The sequence below is a fragment of the Eschrichtius robustus genome, chromosome 2 (genome assembly GCF_028021215.1).
Source record: "Eschrichtius robustus isolate mEscRob2 chromosome 2, mEscRob2.pri, whole genome shotgun sequence".
NCBI classification, from domain to species: Eukaryota; Metazoa; Chordata; class Mammalia; order Artiodactyla; family Eschrichtiidae; genus Eschrichtius; species Eschrichtius robustus.
Genome location: NC_090825.1, coordinates 65023644 through 65041497, shown reverse-complemented (window position 1 = coordinate 65041497; position 17854 = coordinate 65023644). Strand labels below are relative to the sequence as shown.

At 38.9% G+C, this 17854-nt stretch overlaps 2 protein-coding genes across 2 annotated transcripts in view; one reads left to right on the top strand and one right to left on the bottom strand.

Moving 5' to 3' along the window:
• The first annotated feature begins 6311 nt into the window (after positions 1–6311).
• Positions 6312–8157, top strand: RPS23 (ribosomal protein S23). The gene is made up of 4 exons (XM_068533624.1): positions 6312–6413; positions 6875–7034; positions 7714–7834; positions 7963–8157. The coding sequence occupies exons 1-4, from the start codon at positions 6410–6412 to the stop codon at positions 8107–8109; spliced, it is 432 nt and encodes a 143-aa protein (XP_068389725.1). The 5' UTR covers positions 6312–6409; the 3' UTR covers positions 8110–8157.
• Positions 8158–11201: 3044 nt separating this feature from the next.
• Positions 11202–17854, bottom strand: part of ATG10 (autophagy related 10) — a 247603-nt gene continuing 240950 nt past the window's right edge. Inside the window, exon 10 of the transcript XR_011073088.1 lies at positions 11202–11704. The gene's annotated coding sequence lies outside the window, so the exon portion shown is untranslated. The remainder of the gene's footprint in view (positions 11705–17854) is intronic.

Here is a 17854-nt window from a genome sequence, read left to right as displayed (position 1 = left end):
ATGAGTAAATTGGCAGAGAAATAAGGAGTTAAACTAATTTAACACCTTCTGCTTGGAGGAAATACTAGGAAAAACTTGTTCTCCTTCCTGCCCCCATTCCCCCAACATTTTAAGAACTACCAAATAGGACCTTTTGTGACAAAGTGTCTGTCGGTTTTCACATATCTCTAGTAACCCATGGATATGGGGTTGCAATTTATATTAAGAATACTTCAATCTTAACAACTATACCCCTTAGATTTCCTGGTGTTTTGCTGACTAGAAAATTATTTCCCATCAATTTTGCACCATATTTACTTTACATTCATCAAAAATATTTCTAAACTCTTTAAAAATCAAAATTATGTCTTATAACTAATCTGGAAACCAACAAATGTGTTCTGGTTAAGAAAGTTAACTTCTTTAAGTCTCAACTTAAATGGTAAAATGGGTCTAATAACAGCACCTACCACATAGGAGTTGTTTTGAGGATAAAAGAAATTATGCATGTGAAATCCTAAGCCTGACACTAAACAGTACTCAGTATCTGTTAGATGGTCATGATGGTGGTGGTGGTGATAGTGATGATGATGATGTCAATGATTTTGCTCTTTCCAACATGATCTAACTCTAAATTATATCCTGACTCTTATTACATCTCTCCACCTCCATAGCTACTTATCTATGATCTCTCACCTATTCTATTGCAACAGTTCCCTCCTTGGATAGCCCGAGTCCTCTCTTGTCCCTCTGTGGTGGCCTACCATGGCAGGCACAGTGATATTTTTAAGATGCAGAGCAGATCTTGTCATTCTTTCACCTGAAGCCTCCAGTGGCTTCTCATCACACTCAGAATAAAAACCAAACTCCTTAACCTGGCCTACAGGTTGGACGTGAGCTGATCCTGCCCACCTCTCGGACTTCACCTTCCTCTGTTTTCCAGCTGGCTCACTACACTTTAGCCGTGGCAGCTTTCTTTTCCTCTAATTCCTCAAGCTGATTCATGTTTGGGTACCCTTTTAGAAAATTCAGGGTCCAAGGTCAAAGGAAATTCTGTCTCCTTTCAGGCTCCAAATTACATAATAAGTTCTTTATCATGAAGTAAAAAATTCAAAGCTCCAAAAACAAAAATTAAATCCTTTTTAAAAAATTTTCGTAGCTATAGTAATCAAAATCCATGGTTCATAACACATTCTGACCATTGGTTCATGCTTTATTTATTTGTTGGTTTCTATAATAATATAATAATTAAACCCACTACCTAAAGTAAACATAACCCAACATCCAACTATGATCCCCACTCTCTCCACATAATGTCACTATCATCCTGAATAACGGATACAGAAGACTTGAACAGCACTATCAACCACCTTGGGCTAATTAACATTTATAGGACATTCTTCCTCAGCAAAATATACTTTCTTTTCAAGTGTACATGGAGAATTCACCAAGAGTGACTATATTCTGGTCCATAAAGCAAACCTCAACACATTTTAAAAATATTGCAATCAAAAAAGGATGTTCTTAGACCATAATGGAATTAAATTAGAAATAAATAATACAGATATTTAGAAAATCTCCAAATATTCGGAAATTAAATAACACAATTCTAAATAATCCATAGGTCAAAAAGAAAATCAAAAGAGAAATGAGCAAATGTTTTGAAATTAATTAAAACTAAAATATAACATATCAAAACTCACAGCATGCAGCTCAAGCAGTACTTAGGATAGTCATACTACATATATTAAAAAAGAACAAAGACCTCAAATCAATGACATAAGCTTCCATTTAAATCTAAAACAAGCAGAAGAAAGTAAATAATAAAAAAGACCAGAAATCAATAAAAATGAAAACAGAAAAACAATAGAGAAAATCAGTGAAAGCAAAAGATGGTTCTTGGAGTACATCAATAAGATTATGAAACTTCTAACTGACCAAGAAAAAAAGAGAAAGAAGATACAACTTACCAATATCAGGAATGGAAGATGAGACATCACTATAAATCTACAGATATTTAAAAGATTATAAAGGAATAGTACAAACAACTTTATGCCCATAAATTTGACAACTTAGATGAAATGGACAAATTCCTTGAAAGGCACACATTACCAAAGCTCACTCAAAAAGAAAGAGATAACCTGTATAGTACTATATAGTACTATATATTCACTGTTAAAAACCTTCCAAAAACAAATATATATAAAATACATATATTCATGCATGAGAGAATGTCATAACAGCTTTATGAAACAATTTTGAAAACTCAGATGAAATAGACAAACTCTTAAAAAAAATGACTTACCAGGTCTGACTCAAGAAGAAATCACAGTTCTCTGAATAGTTCTATAAATTAAGAGATTTAGTTTAAATGAGAGATTTAATTAAAGAGATTTAAGCTGAGGTTTACAACCTTTCCACAAAGAAAACACCCAGCCCAGATGATTTTACAGGATGTTTTACTAAACTTTCAAGCAACAAACCATCCCAACTTTATATGAACACTTCCTGTGAATATCAACTCAGTTTGTAACTTGTTTTTTAGCTTTCTTTCAGGTGTTTTTGTTGAACAAAGGTTCTTAATATGGTTAAATGTATCATTCTTTTCTTCTTCTTTAGAAATATTTTCCTTTCCTAAGTTCATGGAGATATTCACCTTTGTTTTCTATTAAGAATTTTAAAATTGTATTGCTGACATACAGGCCCTCAATCTGCCTGGAGTTGATTTTTGTTTTTAGCCTGAGATGGTGATTCAATTTAATTTGGGTAACTACTTTTTGTGCAGTTCCATCTGTTTGACAATCCTTCCCTTACACATTGATCTGACATCTAATTCTGTCATTTAATAATATTCTATACTAATTCTATAGGAGTCTTTTGCTGAGCTCTCTATTCTATTCATTAGTCAATTTTTCTACTTCTGTACTAATGCTGCACTATCTTACTTAGCCTCATAGAAATTTCTCGTATCTGGTAGCGCCAGGCCTTCAGAACTGTTTTGCCTATCCCTGGCTCTTTACTCCTCCAGCTTCAATCTCATGGAAAGAGAGATTCCTTATAATCACTCTTCCTTTCCTTATAATCACTCTCAACTCCCTTGCCCTTCCTCCATCACATTCACTTAACTAGATCCCACTCCCAGGCCTGTTAAAAGCCAACTCTCTACCTACTCAGTCACTACACTGAATGAATCTGAAGAATACACAAGACCATGCTAACTGATGTAACTTTGTAACTACGGTTTCAAATGGGTCCTCAAAATTGTTCAACAATCCTACATTCTCTTGTCAATCTATCCTCCCACACTTCTGAATTAGAAGGCAAAATTCATGTTGAGACCTAATCCCCAATGTGATAGCATTAGTAGGTGGGGGGCCTTTGGGAGTAAATTAGGTTATGAGGGTAGAGCCCTCATGAATGGGATTAGTACTCCTATAAGGAGGCTCCAATATGTCAAATACATCTCAATAAAACTGGAAAAAAAACACACAACAACAACAAAAAAACAGAATATAAATAAAAGCGACCCCAGAGCTGCCTTGGACCTTCTGCCACTTGAGGTTATTGCAAAAGAGTCTATGAACCGGGAAGCGGGCTCCCACCATACACCAAATCTTCCAGCACCTTTGCCTTGGACTTTCCAGTCTCCAGAGCTGTGAGAAATAAATTTCTGCTGTTTATAAGCCATCCAGTCTATGGTATTCTGTTACAGCAGTGTGACTGGATTAAAACACTATCCCTCAGTAAAACAGAGGTAATAAAAGTATTTACCTTTCAGAATTATGAGAATTAAATGAGTTAATATATGTAAGGCACATAAAATATGTGGCACACAGTAAATACTATTTAATGCTAGCATTGTTACCCTACGTGATTTCACATCTTACCCCCTCTACTCAAACCTCTTTTCCCTACTCCTTCTCTTCACTGATGACCCTAATTTCATTGAGATAAGAGTAGTCAAAAGAGAAGTTCCACGTCTTCCTATCAACAGATCTTCCAATTTACTTGCAGTTGTACCCGTATACTCTGCCTTCTCTATTACTGTAGATAAATTGTTATTATTCCTCAGGTCAACTCCTTCACTTAGGGACTTCCCTGGTGGTCCAGTGGTTAAGACTCTGCGCTTCCACTGCAGGGGGTGCAGGTTTGATCCCTGGCCTGTAACTAAGATCACACATGCTGCATGCACAGCCAAAAAAAAAAAATTCCTCCACTTAGACACCCCTCTAGTCTACTCAAGGACTTGCTCATGCAATCATCCCTTTTCTCTATGAATTATCTATTTTTTTCTTCTCTACTGGAGTAATCCCATCAGTATACAAAAATGTCATAAAATGTGCCCTCTTAAATCCATCCTGGCTCCACAACCCTCTTCAGATACGGCCCCCTTTCTCTGCACATTATAGAAAAACTCCTTGCAAAAACTGTCCATAATTGCTGTCTATAGTTCCCTCTCTCTCATATTCTCTTGACTCCAACCCAATCAAGCTTACATCTTCACCACTCCACGGGATCCCCTCTTGACAAAGGCACCAACAACTTCCACATTGCCAAATCCAAAAGACAATTCTCAGTCCTCATCTTACCCTTCCTTCACACTTGCTCACTTCCACCTTCTTCACTTGGCTTTGATTAGAGGACAGCATTGGCCACTCCTTCTCAGTCTATTTCGCTTCATCTGCTTCTCTTTCATACCACTAAGTTTCCGTGTGCCTAAGGCTCAGGCCTCCAACCTCTCTCTGTTCCACCTACAGTCATCCCCTAAACGATCTCACTCAGAGCCATGGCTTTCAATGCTATCTATTCACTGATGACTCTCCTGAACACCATACCTGTATTTCCAAGTGCCCACCTCACATCCCTACCTGGAAGTCTAACAAGCGTCTCAAAATTAACGCATCCTTAACAGCACCCTTAATATCCCTTTCTAAATCTGCTCCTCTCCCAGTATTTCCCACTCTGTAAGTAACACAAGTCATTCAGCTGCTCAGGTTGCAAATCAGAATTAACTTCCCTCTCACATCCTACAGCCCTGAGCAAATCCTGTTGGCTCTACGATCACACTATAAATCTAAACCAACCACTTTTACCACCTTGGACTGAGAGGGGCATCATCTCCCAACTGAAGTAGTGTAACACCCTCCCAACTGGCCTCACAGATTCATCTCTTACAGTTTTTTTTCTCCTCACAACAGCCAGAGTGAAACTATAAAAATATAAACCCTATCTTGTTACTCCCCTGCTGAAAACTTTCCAAAGGCATTCAATCACAGGAAGAATAAACAAAGTCTTGACCATGGTCTACAGGCTCCATATGGCCCTGTGCACCTCTCAAACCTCACCTAGCACCACACTACTCTTCAAGCACTCAGCTCCCCCCTCCCTGATCCCTCAGTTCTTGAGAAGCGCCAGCCCATTCTACTTATGGAGAATCCCTCTTCTTGGAAGGCTTTACCCATACACTTGTCTGAATGGCTCCCTCTCTTTAGGATCTCAGCTCAAATGTAATCGCCACAGAGATACCTTCTAACACCACTCTACCCAAGGTAGCCACCTACGTCCCCAAGTCACTATCACTTAACCAATTGCATTTTCTCTATAGCACCTTATCCATATGTAAAACTATCTTTTTATTTTAAATACACTTATATTTTTGTCTTCTCGTACCTAGAATATAAACTTTATAAGAGCAGAAACCTTCACTCTCTTGTTAACTGTTGTACCCCCAAGTGCCTAGAACAGTGCCGGGAACAAAGAAGACATTTTAAAAACTAGTTGTGGAATGAACCAACATCCCAGAAAACTTTCATATCTACTTCATTCTCCAGGAGAAACTGAAGTTTAAAGACTCAATTAAATGAATCACCCAAGATTCCACAACCAAGACGGCAGCTTTGAGGTTTAAGGCCGGGTCTCTCACTAAAGCATGGGTTTTTAAATACTACGTCACCTTGCTTCACTAAATGTTTTTCAATTTACTGTGCTTCTTGTAAGTAGAAGTTAAGCCTCCGAGGTCTAATTTTCCAAACTCAACAACACGTAGACCCACACGGCTGACCTCTCCGTCCTCCGACCCAGCGCCACAACGCCCGCCCTGTGGGTTTGTCCAGAGCGCCTGCGCCATGAGCGGGGCTCGTGCAAAGGCTTCTGGGATTGGTAGTCCCTGTTCCTTCTGTCTAAGGCATTCACATAAAAAGAAATAAACCACAGTGTAAATTAGATATCTCTGAATTGCGCACAAATTAAACACGACGCAGATTCTGGAAAGTGGTGCAGACTTCTCGTTTTCTACCGAGAGGCGCCAGCCGGACCAGGCGCTGCGCAGACAGCCGCAAGGGTCCTCATCTGGGCGGGGCTTGCTCGCGATGGCTTGTGGCTCCTTCCTGCCTTGCTTCTCTCTTTCGCTCAGGCCCGTGGCGCCGGCAGGATGGGTGAGGTGTCCTGGGCCGGGGTGAGGGGGCTGCGCGTGCAAACTGGGGTTTCGGGGACGGGCGGGCAGATAGAAGCAGAACGGTGAGGGAGAGCCACGGTGGGGAGCAGATGGGGAGCGCCGGGGGAGCGCCGCTACCGCAGGCACATGGCCGGGCGGGAAGGGGCCGGGGCTGCTCGGAGGCCGCGGAGCCGGAGTTCGAGAGGGACGCGGGGGCGTTGGGGAGGGCGCCGCTTTCCCCGAGCTTTGGTGCGGGGCTTCATTCGTTTGGGAGAGCACAGCTGTTGGAGCGCTTGTGTCCATGTCTTGGTTGGTTCAAGGGAAACTCTGCGGTTCGAACCAGGCCCAGGGTGTGATGTCAGAGCCTACCGGCCTGTAGTCTAGAGGAGGCTAGTACCTGAGATAATGTAAAATAAGATTTGGGTGTTTTTACTGGGGATCTAAGGTCATTTTGAATTATAGGCAAGTGTCGCGGTCTTCGTACTGCCAGGAAGCTCCGTAGCCACCGACGAGACCAAAAGTGGCATGATAAACAGTACAAGAAAGCCCATTTGGGCACAGCCCTGAAGGCCAACCCTTTTGGAGGTGCTTCTCATGCCAAGGGAATTGTGCTTGAAAAAGTGTAAGTCAAAGTCCATCGCTGTTTCCTTCATGGTTTTAGTATTGTAGCTCGGGATAGATGCGCTTAAAGAAGGCTTGATGTAAATTCTAGGTCGTTGTGTATCTGCGTCTTTTGGAAAGTTAAATAACCCCCAGAGGTTTTTAAACTTTCAACATTAGTTTGGAAGTAATTGGGGTGGCATTGGAGGGGAGAAAGCGATAATGAAACAAGGGACATTATGAGAGCTTAATATGTGTGGAAACTATTCTAAGTAATTCGCACCCATCAACTGTTTCATCTTTACAATTATTCATATCTTTCCCGGAGAGAAAACTAATATGGAGAAGTTTCTTGCCTGATGTTGTACAGCTAAGATTGAACCACATGAATTTGCCAGCACGCAACTGTTTTTTGACTTTACGAAATGATCCCATCAAATTTAGTGGTACTGAGGATTTGAATCCAGGATTTCTAGCTCTATTTCTTGGTTCATGTTTTACAACTATAAAGAGGCCAGAAGTTTCCCCTGTTGGTCTAATGAAACTAAGACTAAAGAAAAACTTGGTTTAAGTTTAGCAATTTAGGATTATGTTGAAAAGGTAGGAATACTACAATTTCTAATAAGTTTTATGCTTAATGAGCTAAAATGTGTCCCTTTTCAGAAAGCCAGCTTACTGTGTTACATGCTGTTATGTTTCAGAGGGGTTGAAGCCAAACAGCCAAATTCTGCCATCAGGAAGTGTGTCAGGGTTCAACTAATCAAGAATGGCAAAAAAATCACCGCCTTTGTACCCAATGATGGTTGTTTGAATTTTATTGAGGTAAGTGTTTTAGTCTGTTAGCTTCTGTTTCTGGGGTAGCAACTGTTTCCCCCAGTTGTTTATAGGATGAATGGGTATTTTTGGTGATTGCCACTTACACCAGAAGTAAACTGTTGATTTTATTCCAGGAAAATGATGAAGTTCTGGTTGCTGGATTTGGTCGCAAAGGTCATGCTGTTGGTGACATTCCTGGAGTCCGCTTTAAGGTTGTCAAAGTAGCCAATGTCTCTCTTTTGGCCTTATACAAAGGCAAGAAGGAAAGACCAAGATCATAAGTTTTGATGATGAAAGCAGGATAGTAATAAATTTCCATATGCCAAAAATATGTATTGTGTCTTTTCTTACCACAGAGATGCATTGTATGCTTTACCAATTTTAGGAGATTGGGTAAACAGTTAATTCAGGATTTTCTAGAGTAAATGGAATTCATAACAAATTTTTTTCCCTTCACCATGGAATGAACAATATTGGTTAAATCTGAAATAAATATACAGTGTTCCTGTGTAGAGGGCCTAAAACACTCTTTGAGCTTCTAGTGGGAATCATCTTGGGATCCCTAAATGTACATTCCTGGATCCATCTCCTTAGGGACCCAATATGATAGATACTATGGTCAGGTTACTGCCTGCTCTGGTGATTTTCGTTTCTCTAAAGGTCATCAGGATCCATCTGGTAATTTTGTGTTTATGATAGCAAAACTTAGGCACTACACAGTTTAGTAGACAGGAGTTAGTGGAAGTGTATCCCAGGTAAATTAAAGCATAAGGGAAAAGTAAGGGAGACCAGTTACGGAAAGATTGATCTAAGTACTCTTGTCTTCAGCTTGTCAGTACTACAGATTTTGACCTTGAGATTTACTTCGAGGCACACAAAGTAGTGGAAATGACTAGGTAGAAATGGTCCAGATGGGTTGGTTGTCTTTTGATAATTGAAGCGGGTGTTGGTTGGGTACATAGGGGTCCTCTGTCCACAAATTGCTTGAAGATTTCCATAGGAAAAAATGGTAGAATTACATCTAAAAAAGTTTATTAGCCCTATGAAATCTGTGATCTGAAGAACTGCTTTTGGCAGCATTAGTAGGTATGAGTTAATTTGCTTTCTGAGTTATGTTTAAGATCTTTGGAAAATGGAAATTTTTGGCTATCTCCCATAAGATCAAGACCAGGATCCATACCTGGCATAGGAGACCCTGTGTGTTGTGTGTTGTCTTTTCTCTGCCTGCTCAGCAGCATGACCTCTCACTTGCTCAAACCTGCATTCCCCAGCCAGCTTCAGGTAGTGCCTGGCAGGTCACCTGCTGCTCCTCCCACCTCAGACCTCTCTGATCCCAAATTCACGCTTCACACTTGTGCTTATACTTGTACTCTCTGTGCTTATACTTGTCGCAATCATGCGATTGTCTTTCCACGAGGGTGGAAACAGGCTGTTTTTTATTTTTTTAATTGAAATATATTTGACATATTACTAAGATGTACATGTTAATTTGGTACTTTTTTTTTTTAATAGGGGAAAAGCTTTTATTCACACACACAACTTGAATAATACCAGGGGAGTGTACCAAATTAGCAGTGAGCAAGTTGGTTTTCGTAGACATGTTCTATCTTTTAACAAGCTTTCTCCACTGAAAATTTCAACCAAAGATATCAAATATAGACGTACACACATAGTACCATTCTCTAATCAATTCCACAGGATTTGGAGAGAGATGAGAAATATCTGTTTCATGAGAGCAGGAGCTAAATACATTGTCAGTTTGCATATGCAAACATTACGGCCTTATATTTAGGTCTTTAATCCACTTTGAGTTTATTTTTGTGTACGGTGTTAGGGAGTGTTCTAATTTCATTCTCTTACATGTACCTGTCCAGTTTTCCCAGCACCACTTACTGAAGAGGCTGTCTTTTCTCCATTGTATATTCTTGCCTCCTTTGTCGAAGATAAGGTGACCATGTGTGCATGGGTTTATCTCTGGGCTTTCTATCCTGTTCTGTTCCATTGATCCATATTTCTGTTTTTGTGCCAGTACCATACTGTCTTGATTACTGTAGCTTTGTAGTGTAGTCTGAAGTCAGGGAGTCTGATTCCTCCAGCTCCGTTTTTCTTTCTCAAAGTTGCTTTGGCTATTTGGGGTCTTTTGTGTTTCCATACAGATTGTAAAATTTTTTGTACTAGTTCTGTGAAAAATGCCATCGGTAGTTTGATAGGGATTGCATTGAATCTGGATTGCTTTGGGTAATATAGTCATTTTCACAATGTTGATTCTTCCAATCCAAGAACACGGTATATCTATCTGTATCATCTTTAATTTCTTTCATCAGTGTCTTATAGTTTTCTGCATACAGGTCTTTTGTCTCCTTAGGTAGGTTTATTCCTGGGTATTTTATTCTTTTTGTTGCAATGGTAAATGGGAATGTTTCCTTAATTTCTCTTTCAGATTTTTCATCATTAGTGTATAGAAATGCAAGAGATTTCTGTGCATTAATTTTGTATCCTGCTACTTTACCAGATTCATTGATTAGCTCTAGTAGTTTTCTGATAACATCTTTAGGATTCTCTATATATAGTATCATGTCATCTGCAAACAGTGACAGTTTTACTTCTTTTCCGATTTGGATTCCTTTTATTTCTTTTTCTTCTCTGATTGCTGTGGCTAAAACTTCCAAAACTATGTTGAATAATAGTGGTGAGAGTGGGCAACCTTGTCTTGTTCCTGATCTTAGTGGAAATGGTTTCAGTTTTTCACCATTGAGGACGATGTTGGCTGTGGGTTTGTCATATATTTATTATTATATATATTTATTATGTTGAGGAAAGTTCCCTCTATGACTACTTTCTGGAGGGTTTTTATCATCAATGGGTGTTGAATTTTGTCAAAAGCTTTTTCTGCACCTATTGAGACGATCACATGGTTTTTCTCCTTCAATTTGTTAATATGGTATATCACATTGGTTGATTTGCATATATTGAAGAATCCTTGCATTCCTGAGATAAACCCCACTTGATCATGGTGTATGATCCTTTTAATGTGCTGTTGGATTCTGTTTGCTAGTATTTTGTTGAGGATTTTTGCGTCTATGTTCATCAGTGATATTGGCCTGTAGTTTTCTTTCTTTGTGACACCTTTGTCTGGTTTTGGTATCAGGGTGATGGTGGCCTCGTAGAATGAGTTGGGGAGTGTTCCTCCCTCTGCTATATTTTGGAAGAGTGTGAGAAGGATAGGTGTTAGCTCTTCTCTAAATGTTTGATAGAATTCACCTGTGAAGCCATCTGGTCTTGGGCTTTTGTTTGTTGGAACATTTTTAATCACACTTTTAATTTCAGTGCTTGTGATTGGTCTGTTTATATTTTCTATATTTTCCTGGTTCAGTGTCGGAAGGTTGTGCTTTTCTAAGAATCTGTCCATTTCTTCCAGGTTGTCCATTTTATTGGCATAGAGTTGCTTGTAGTAATCTCTCATGAGCCTTTGTATTTCTGCAGTGTCAGTAATTTGGTACATTTGTATGTGGTAACTAGACTGGCAGTTCTTGGTTTCCATCCCAATGGTTCCTAGTGCCTCTAATTGCACAGTTACTGGTTAAGCCATTCCCAAATGCTGACCAGATGCTTCCAGATGGGCGTAACTGACCCAAATGGGGAGCCCCTGGGCCTCGCCCGCCTGTAACAGAAGAGGCTGCTGAGGGCCACAGTTTCACCCCCGGGCTCAGGTGCTGGGAGGGCACCCCTTGTGGGTGGGCGGGGCCCTGGCAGTAGGAAGCTCTGCGCAGGGGCGGGCGCGCGGAAGGGAGGAGGGGTCGGGCGATAAGGCTGGGTGGAACAGACAGCCACCTACTCCTGCGTCTCGCTCCTGCAGCACTGAGACCTCAGCCGAACCTATAAAGATGAACAAGCCTGGGAGTTAAGACACCCTGCGACGATGGTTCACACTTGTCTCCTGGGTACACCCAGGACGCCTCTGTCCTGTGATGACTGACCCATAAATCCACCACAGGCGCCTCAGACCCAAATGTTGGACCCTGATGTGAGTTGCCTCTGCCTCCTGTGTATTCCCTCCATCCCACCCGCTACTCCCCCACCACCTGTGAACAAAGCCCCTTCATTCTTGGATCCTTCTCGAAGTTCTAGGGAGGGAAATGAGGCACTAACCTTGGGTGCAAAATTTAAGCAAAATCCCAGCAGCTCTTTTTGGTAGAAATAGAAAAGCTAATTCTAAAATTTGTATGGAAAGGCAAAGGAACTGGAATAGCTAAAACAATATTGAAAACGAATAAAGGTGGAGGAATCACAAACTGGTTTTAAGACAATTTGTAGCTATAGTAATCAAGAGGGTGTGGTGTCGGAGGAGGGACAGACACACAGATCAATAAACTAGGAGACTAGAAATAGACTTACACAGGTATGACCAACTGCTATGTGACAGAGATATAAAAGCAATTGAGGGGCGGACACATAGTTTTTTCAATAGATAGTGGGGACTTCGATTAGCAGAAAAATGGACTTCAACCTAAACTTCACACCTTTTACAAAAATTAACTCAAAATGGATCATATATCAATATAAAAAGTAAAGCTGTAAAAATTATAGACAAAAACAACATCTTCATGAATTAGGGTTAGGTGAAGAGTTCTAAGAGATTACACCAAAAGCACGTTCCACAAAAAGAAAAAAAGGATAAAGTGGTCTTCATCAAAATTAAAATCTTTTGTTCTGTGAAATATCTTGTCAAGAGGATGAAAAGAAACTACAGACTGGGAGAAAATTTGCAAATCAATCACATATCCAATAAAAGACTTGTATCCAAAATATACGCAGAACTCCCTAATCTCAAAAGTAAGAAAACGATCCTATTACAAAATGGACGAATGAACAAACATTTCACTGAAGAGATGACAAGCACATGAAAAGATGATTAACATCAGCCATTAGGAAAATGCAAATTAAAATCATAAGGAGATATCACTATACACCTAGCAAATGACTAAAATTAAAAATACAATACCAAGCACTGGAAAGACTGTGGAGCAAATGGATTGTTGGTGGGACTCTGAAATGGTAGTCACTCTAGAAAAGTTCGGCAGTTTCTTATAAAGTTAACATATGCTTAGTTAGGATCCAGCACTTGCACTCCTGGGTAGTTATCACACAGAAATGAAATGTCTGCCCACACAAAATCCTGTAGACACATGTTCATGGCAACTGTATTTGTGATAGTCAAGAACTAGAAGCAACCTAAATGTCCTTCAGTGGGCAAATAAACTGGTTGCATCCATAAATGAAATGCTACTCAGTCGTAAAAGACACTTGTTGCGTGCAACAATTTCTGTGGATCTTAGTGGTATGCCAAGTACAAAAAGCCAATCTCAAAAGGTTACATATGTCTTGTATCATTTCATTTATATGAACTTCTTGAAATGACAAAATTATAGCAATGGAGAAGAGATGGGTAGCTGCCAAGGATGAATGATGGGGATAGAGACAAAGTAAAAAAGAGTGGCAGGAGGGAGTGTCTTTGTGGTGATGGAACAGTCCTGTGTCCTGACTGTGGTGGTATTTACACAAATCAATACTTGTGATGGAATTTCATAGTCCCCAGAAAGTGCATATAAAAACTGATGAAATAAAGCAAGTTCTGTAGTTTAGTTAATACTGTTGTAATGTCAATTTACTGGTTTTGAAAATATACTCTGGTTATCAAGTATGTTATTAAGGGGAAGTTGGGTGAAGTATACAAACTATACTGTTTTTGCAACTTCTTGTGAGTCTTAGTTACAAATTAAAAGGTTTAAAAATTGTGAATGAGTAAATATTTAAATTCTGTGACCTCTTACATTTGCCTAGCAAACCCCAAACAAATCAGAAATTGTTAGTGCAGAAAGAATCTGGAGATCACTTCGTCCTGTGGTTCCCAAATCCAGAACGTCAGAGTCCCTAAGGCATTTGTTAGATTATACAAATACTCCTGATCTTCTGGAAAACAATCTTTACAGTATTTCTGGAAAAAATCTGTCATATCGACCAGCTATCAGGCAGTCTTTATGAAGCTATCCCCTTGCTTTCCGCACTTACGGGGATACTACTGCTCTATTCCAGCCACCTCATTTTATAAGTCAGAAGCCAGAAAAAGATAGCTCTTAAGTATTTTTGAAATAATTTGCCCAAGTAATTGGCATAGCTGAAACTAGAGAAAGAGTCTGTCCTCTAAATTAAACTGTTCCTGTAGGAGATGCACCTCATAGCAAAATAATAAACACTACCTTACAGGTGGCTGCTTAGCGAATTATGGCATACATAATGCTGGGTATTTAATAAGAATTTTTGTTGTAAACTGTATTAGGGAAATACACAATACCTCAACTATATGGGTTTTTTTCCTTTTATTTTTTGATAGAGCTGAGAGACACAGTTCTAATTTGACAGCTAAGCAAATTTGAATGTATATCTTTGTATAGATGAATTTTCTGTTTCATTCCAGGTAAATGTCTGGATTTTGTTATAATAGTCATCTGTGGGTAACATTCCTGGAGCCTGTTTCACGTTTGTCAAAGTAGCTAACGTGTCTTTATTGATTTTACACAAAGTTGAGAAAAGAGACTAAGGTCATAAATTACCATATTACAATAAAATTTTCACTAACAGCTGCTTGTATAATCTTTATTCTAACCTATAAAATCTAAAATAAAATGGATCATCCAGGTATTAACTCACATTTCTTATGATATTGTACTTGGGGGACTGCCTTGGCAGGATGTACTAAGCATTCTTAGTTTCTAGCACAATTTCTATCCATATTATTTGGTAAAATGATGTTATATTTACTAGTATGTGAGGAAAAGAAGTGGACTTTTTAAAGCTTATTGTCATGGTAATGTCACCACAGGAGTTTTAGAGCAAAGTATTAAAACATTTAACAACTGAATGTTTTAGAGTGATCATTTGAGGGGACCCAGGAGTGACAGATAACCAACATTTCCAAATATGCACACAAACAGTTGCCACCTCATTCAGATTGTCACTTAAGCCTTCAGTATGTGGTGTGTATCTTCAAAATGAGGGAGCCATTCACAGACAGCCCTTAGAACTTGAGCCAGGCTTGATGAACATCATTGACCTCCCTTGCTTCCCAGAGGATCTGAAGCTTTCAAACAGCAATTCTGACGCTAAGGAGAGCTTTTCCTGTAGGAGGGAGAGGAGGAAATTGTGGCCCCAGATCACCCCTTCAGACCTTCCAGTCTGAGAAGTGTCAGCTTCCTTACCAGTGATCTGCTTATCTGTGGTAATAAATTATTGACATGAATTGTCTAATCTACTCACAGTGTAGGAGTTTTTGTTTAAGTCTAGCTTTCTAAACCTCTTTGACTGTAGTTAATTAGAAGTCGAACAATGGGTCATGTTACTTGGCTGGGTTACAAGTGTAGGACATGCTGAGCATACCCAAATTTTCAAATAAGATGAGGTTAGATGCTGATAAATATAATGCTTTCTTACCTCTTTAACAACCAGTGAATGTTTAAACCTGTACAATAGGGGGCAGAGTGAGCCACATTTTAAATAATTCTTTTTTTATGTCAATCACAGCTGAGAACAGTTGAGGGAAATGTTACTTGTTGAAACACGTTTTGTCCATTAACACCTGCTTTGGAAACAATGACGTGAAATAGATTGTCTTGTCGTATCTTTCTCCCCCAACAGCTTGGTGAATTTGTTTATCCAGTTTATAAGAAGATATGTTTTCTCTATATAGCTTGACAGTTTCAGGTATTCTGTTTTTGTGTGTGTTTGCAGGCTAGTTGGACCACACTGCCCCCCCCTTAGTTTCCTGATAGATTCCAGGTATTTCCTTAGAATTTTAATTCCAGTATATACAATAGTTGACTTTGTTCATTCTATATTTTACACATTTTCTTATGTTTATAATTAGTTTTTTTTCCCGTCAGCATACCCCTTTTCCTCCTGCCCATGACATAACATAGATGTGTGTGTGTGTGTGTGTGTGTGTGTGTGTGTGTGTTTGTGTGTAATAGAAGAAAGCCATTTTGAACGATTTATTGACTAAGAGTCTTGATCTAGGGTTATATTTTAGAGGGTCTAGGAACCTCCTAAAACTGTATGTAGAATTTTCTGATATAAATATGTACCTGTGTGTGTATGCATACACACACACACACACACGTACCCAACACATACATTTTTCTGGAAAAGGGATCTATATATTTTTCAGATTTTTGAATGGTTTCTTCCCAAGAAACCAGCTACTGTTTAAATTTGTACATCAGTGAGCAGATTATTACATAATTATTACATAATTTTCCAATTTAATCACAGCTGAGAACAGTCGTGAGAAGTTGCCTGTGGTTTGACATCATTTATGAAATGTCCCCAGAGTGGTGAGGATCTGCGGATGCATGATCCAGGCTGCAGAACCTGCAACCTGCACATTTCACATACTGCTTTGATGGCACCAGCTAACCTAATTATGGAGCAGTGGGCCATTTTAGAGAAAAGTTCCACAATGTCACTGGTAAATGCAGAATCAGAAAGAGGGTATAAAGCCCCAGCCTCAGGAATAAAAGCAGAGGACAAAAACCCAAAGATGTTTTAACACCTAAGACTGAAGTAAAACTTGACAGAATAGATCAAATAAAAAATGTGCGGTGTGTGCCTGTAAAAACAAATGACACAACGTTTGTGTTTGCTTTAAAATATTTAAGCAACTATAAAGTTTTAAAAAAGGGTTAAATGAAGCAAATATGGCAAAAATCTTGGTAATTGCTGATTCTGATTTATAGGTATGTTAAAGTTCATTGTACTATTTACTTTTCGGTATGTATGAAATTTCCCATAATAATTTTTTTAAATTACATACATGTCCTAATTGCTTAACTGCCATACTCTCTGGTCATACTAGAACCAGTACAGTCAGCTCTGATAGGGGCAAAATGAAGATATGGAACAATCAAGTGGACAATAAAGAAGCTGGAAACGAACCCTAGGAGCACTGAGATGTATGTAACACAGCAGGAAGAAACAAAGCTGAGAAGCCATGCAAATTTTAGCAAGACTAGATGAGAAAAATGATCAGTTCAATAATAAAAGCGCATAAGCTAAAATCATTTTCATTGATTTTAGGAAATGGTAAAACAGACTGCTTTGGGGAATGTAAATTGGTATAGCCTTACTCGTAAAACAGTTTAGCGACATGAATCAAAAATCTTAAAACATTCCATATCCTTTGATCCCTTCATTCCCTTAGTAACAGTGTAACCCAGAGAAACATAATGTGAGCAACTATTTCTGCACACATATCTTATATTTGAAAGCTCTGGGGGGAGGGGGACCCTACTGAACACTATATCCCTAGCACAGGTCCTCCGAACTATGCAGGAAATAAGTGCTCGTTGAATGCATGTTAAATAAACAGTGAAGAATTAGAAACAACCCAAAAAGCCCTAAAGCTATTTGGTACATTTTGATTTAAAAGAAATACTAGTCATTTTAAGTTGTTTTTTTCAAAGAATGTTAAATGACATGGGAAAATGCTGCACATAAAATGTTAAGTGGGAAAAATCAGGGTGTAAAACCATATACAGAATGATCCTAATTAAATATGTTTAACCACAACAAGAAAATATATCAAAATTTTAACTGTAGTATCCCTGGGTTATAAACACAAGTAAGTTTTAAATTTTCTCCTTCAAATTTTTCTGCGACTTCCAAATTATCTAAAGGACGAAAATCTTTTTTTTTTTAGTGTATTTTTAGTTTTGCAGTCTCTGGATACATGTGTACACTGCATTAAAAAAGAGCCCAAGTCTTCTTTGATCACTTCCAGTCCAAGTTCCCACTCTCCACCTCTGAGGTAACCTCTCTTACAAGTTTTGTGTGTCCTTCTAGACCACTTTAATGTTTTTAGATACCTATACTGTATATGTACTACAGAAAATGTGTGGTATTAGTGTATTTTTTTATATAAATAGTGTTAAGTGGCATGCATAGTTAGCATCTAGTTTTTGTTTTCTGTTTTAA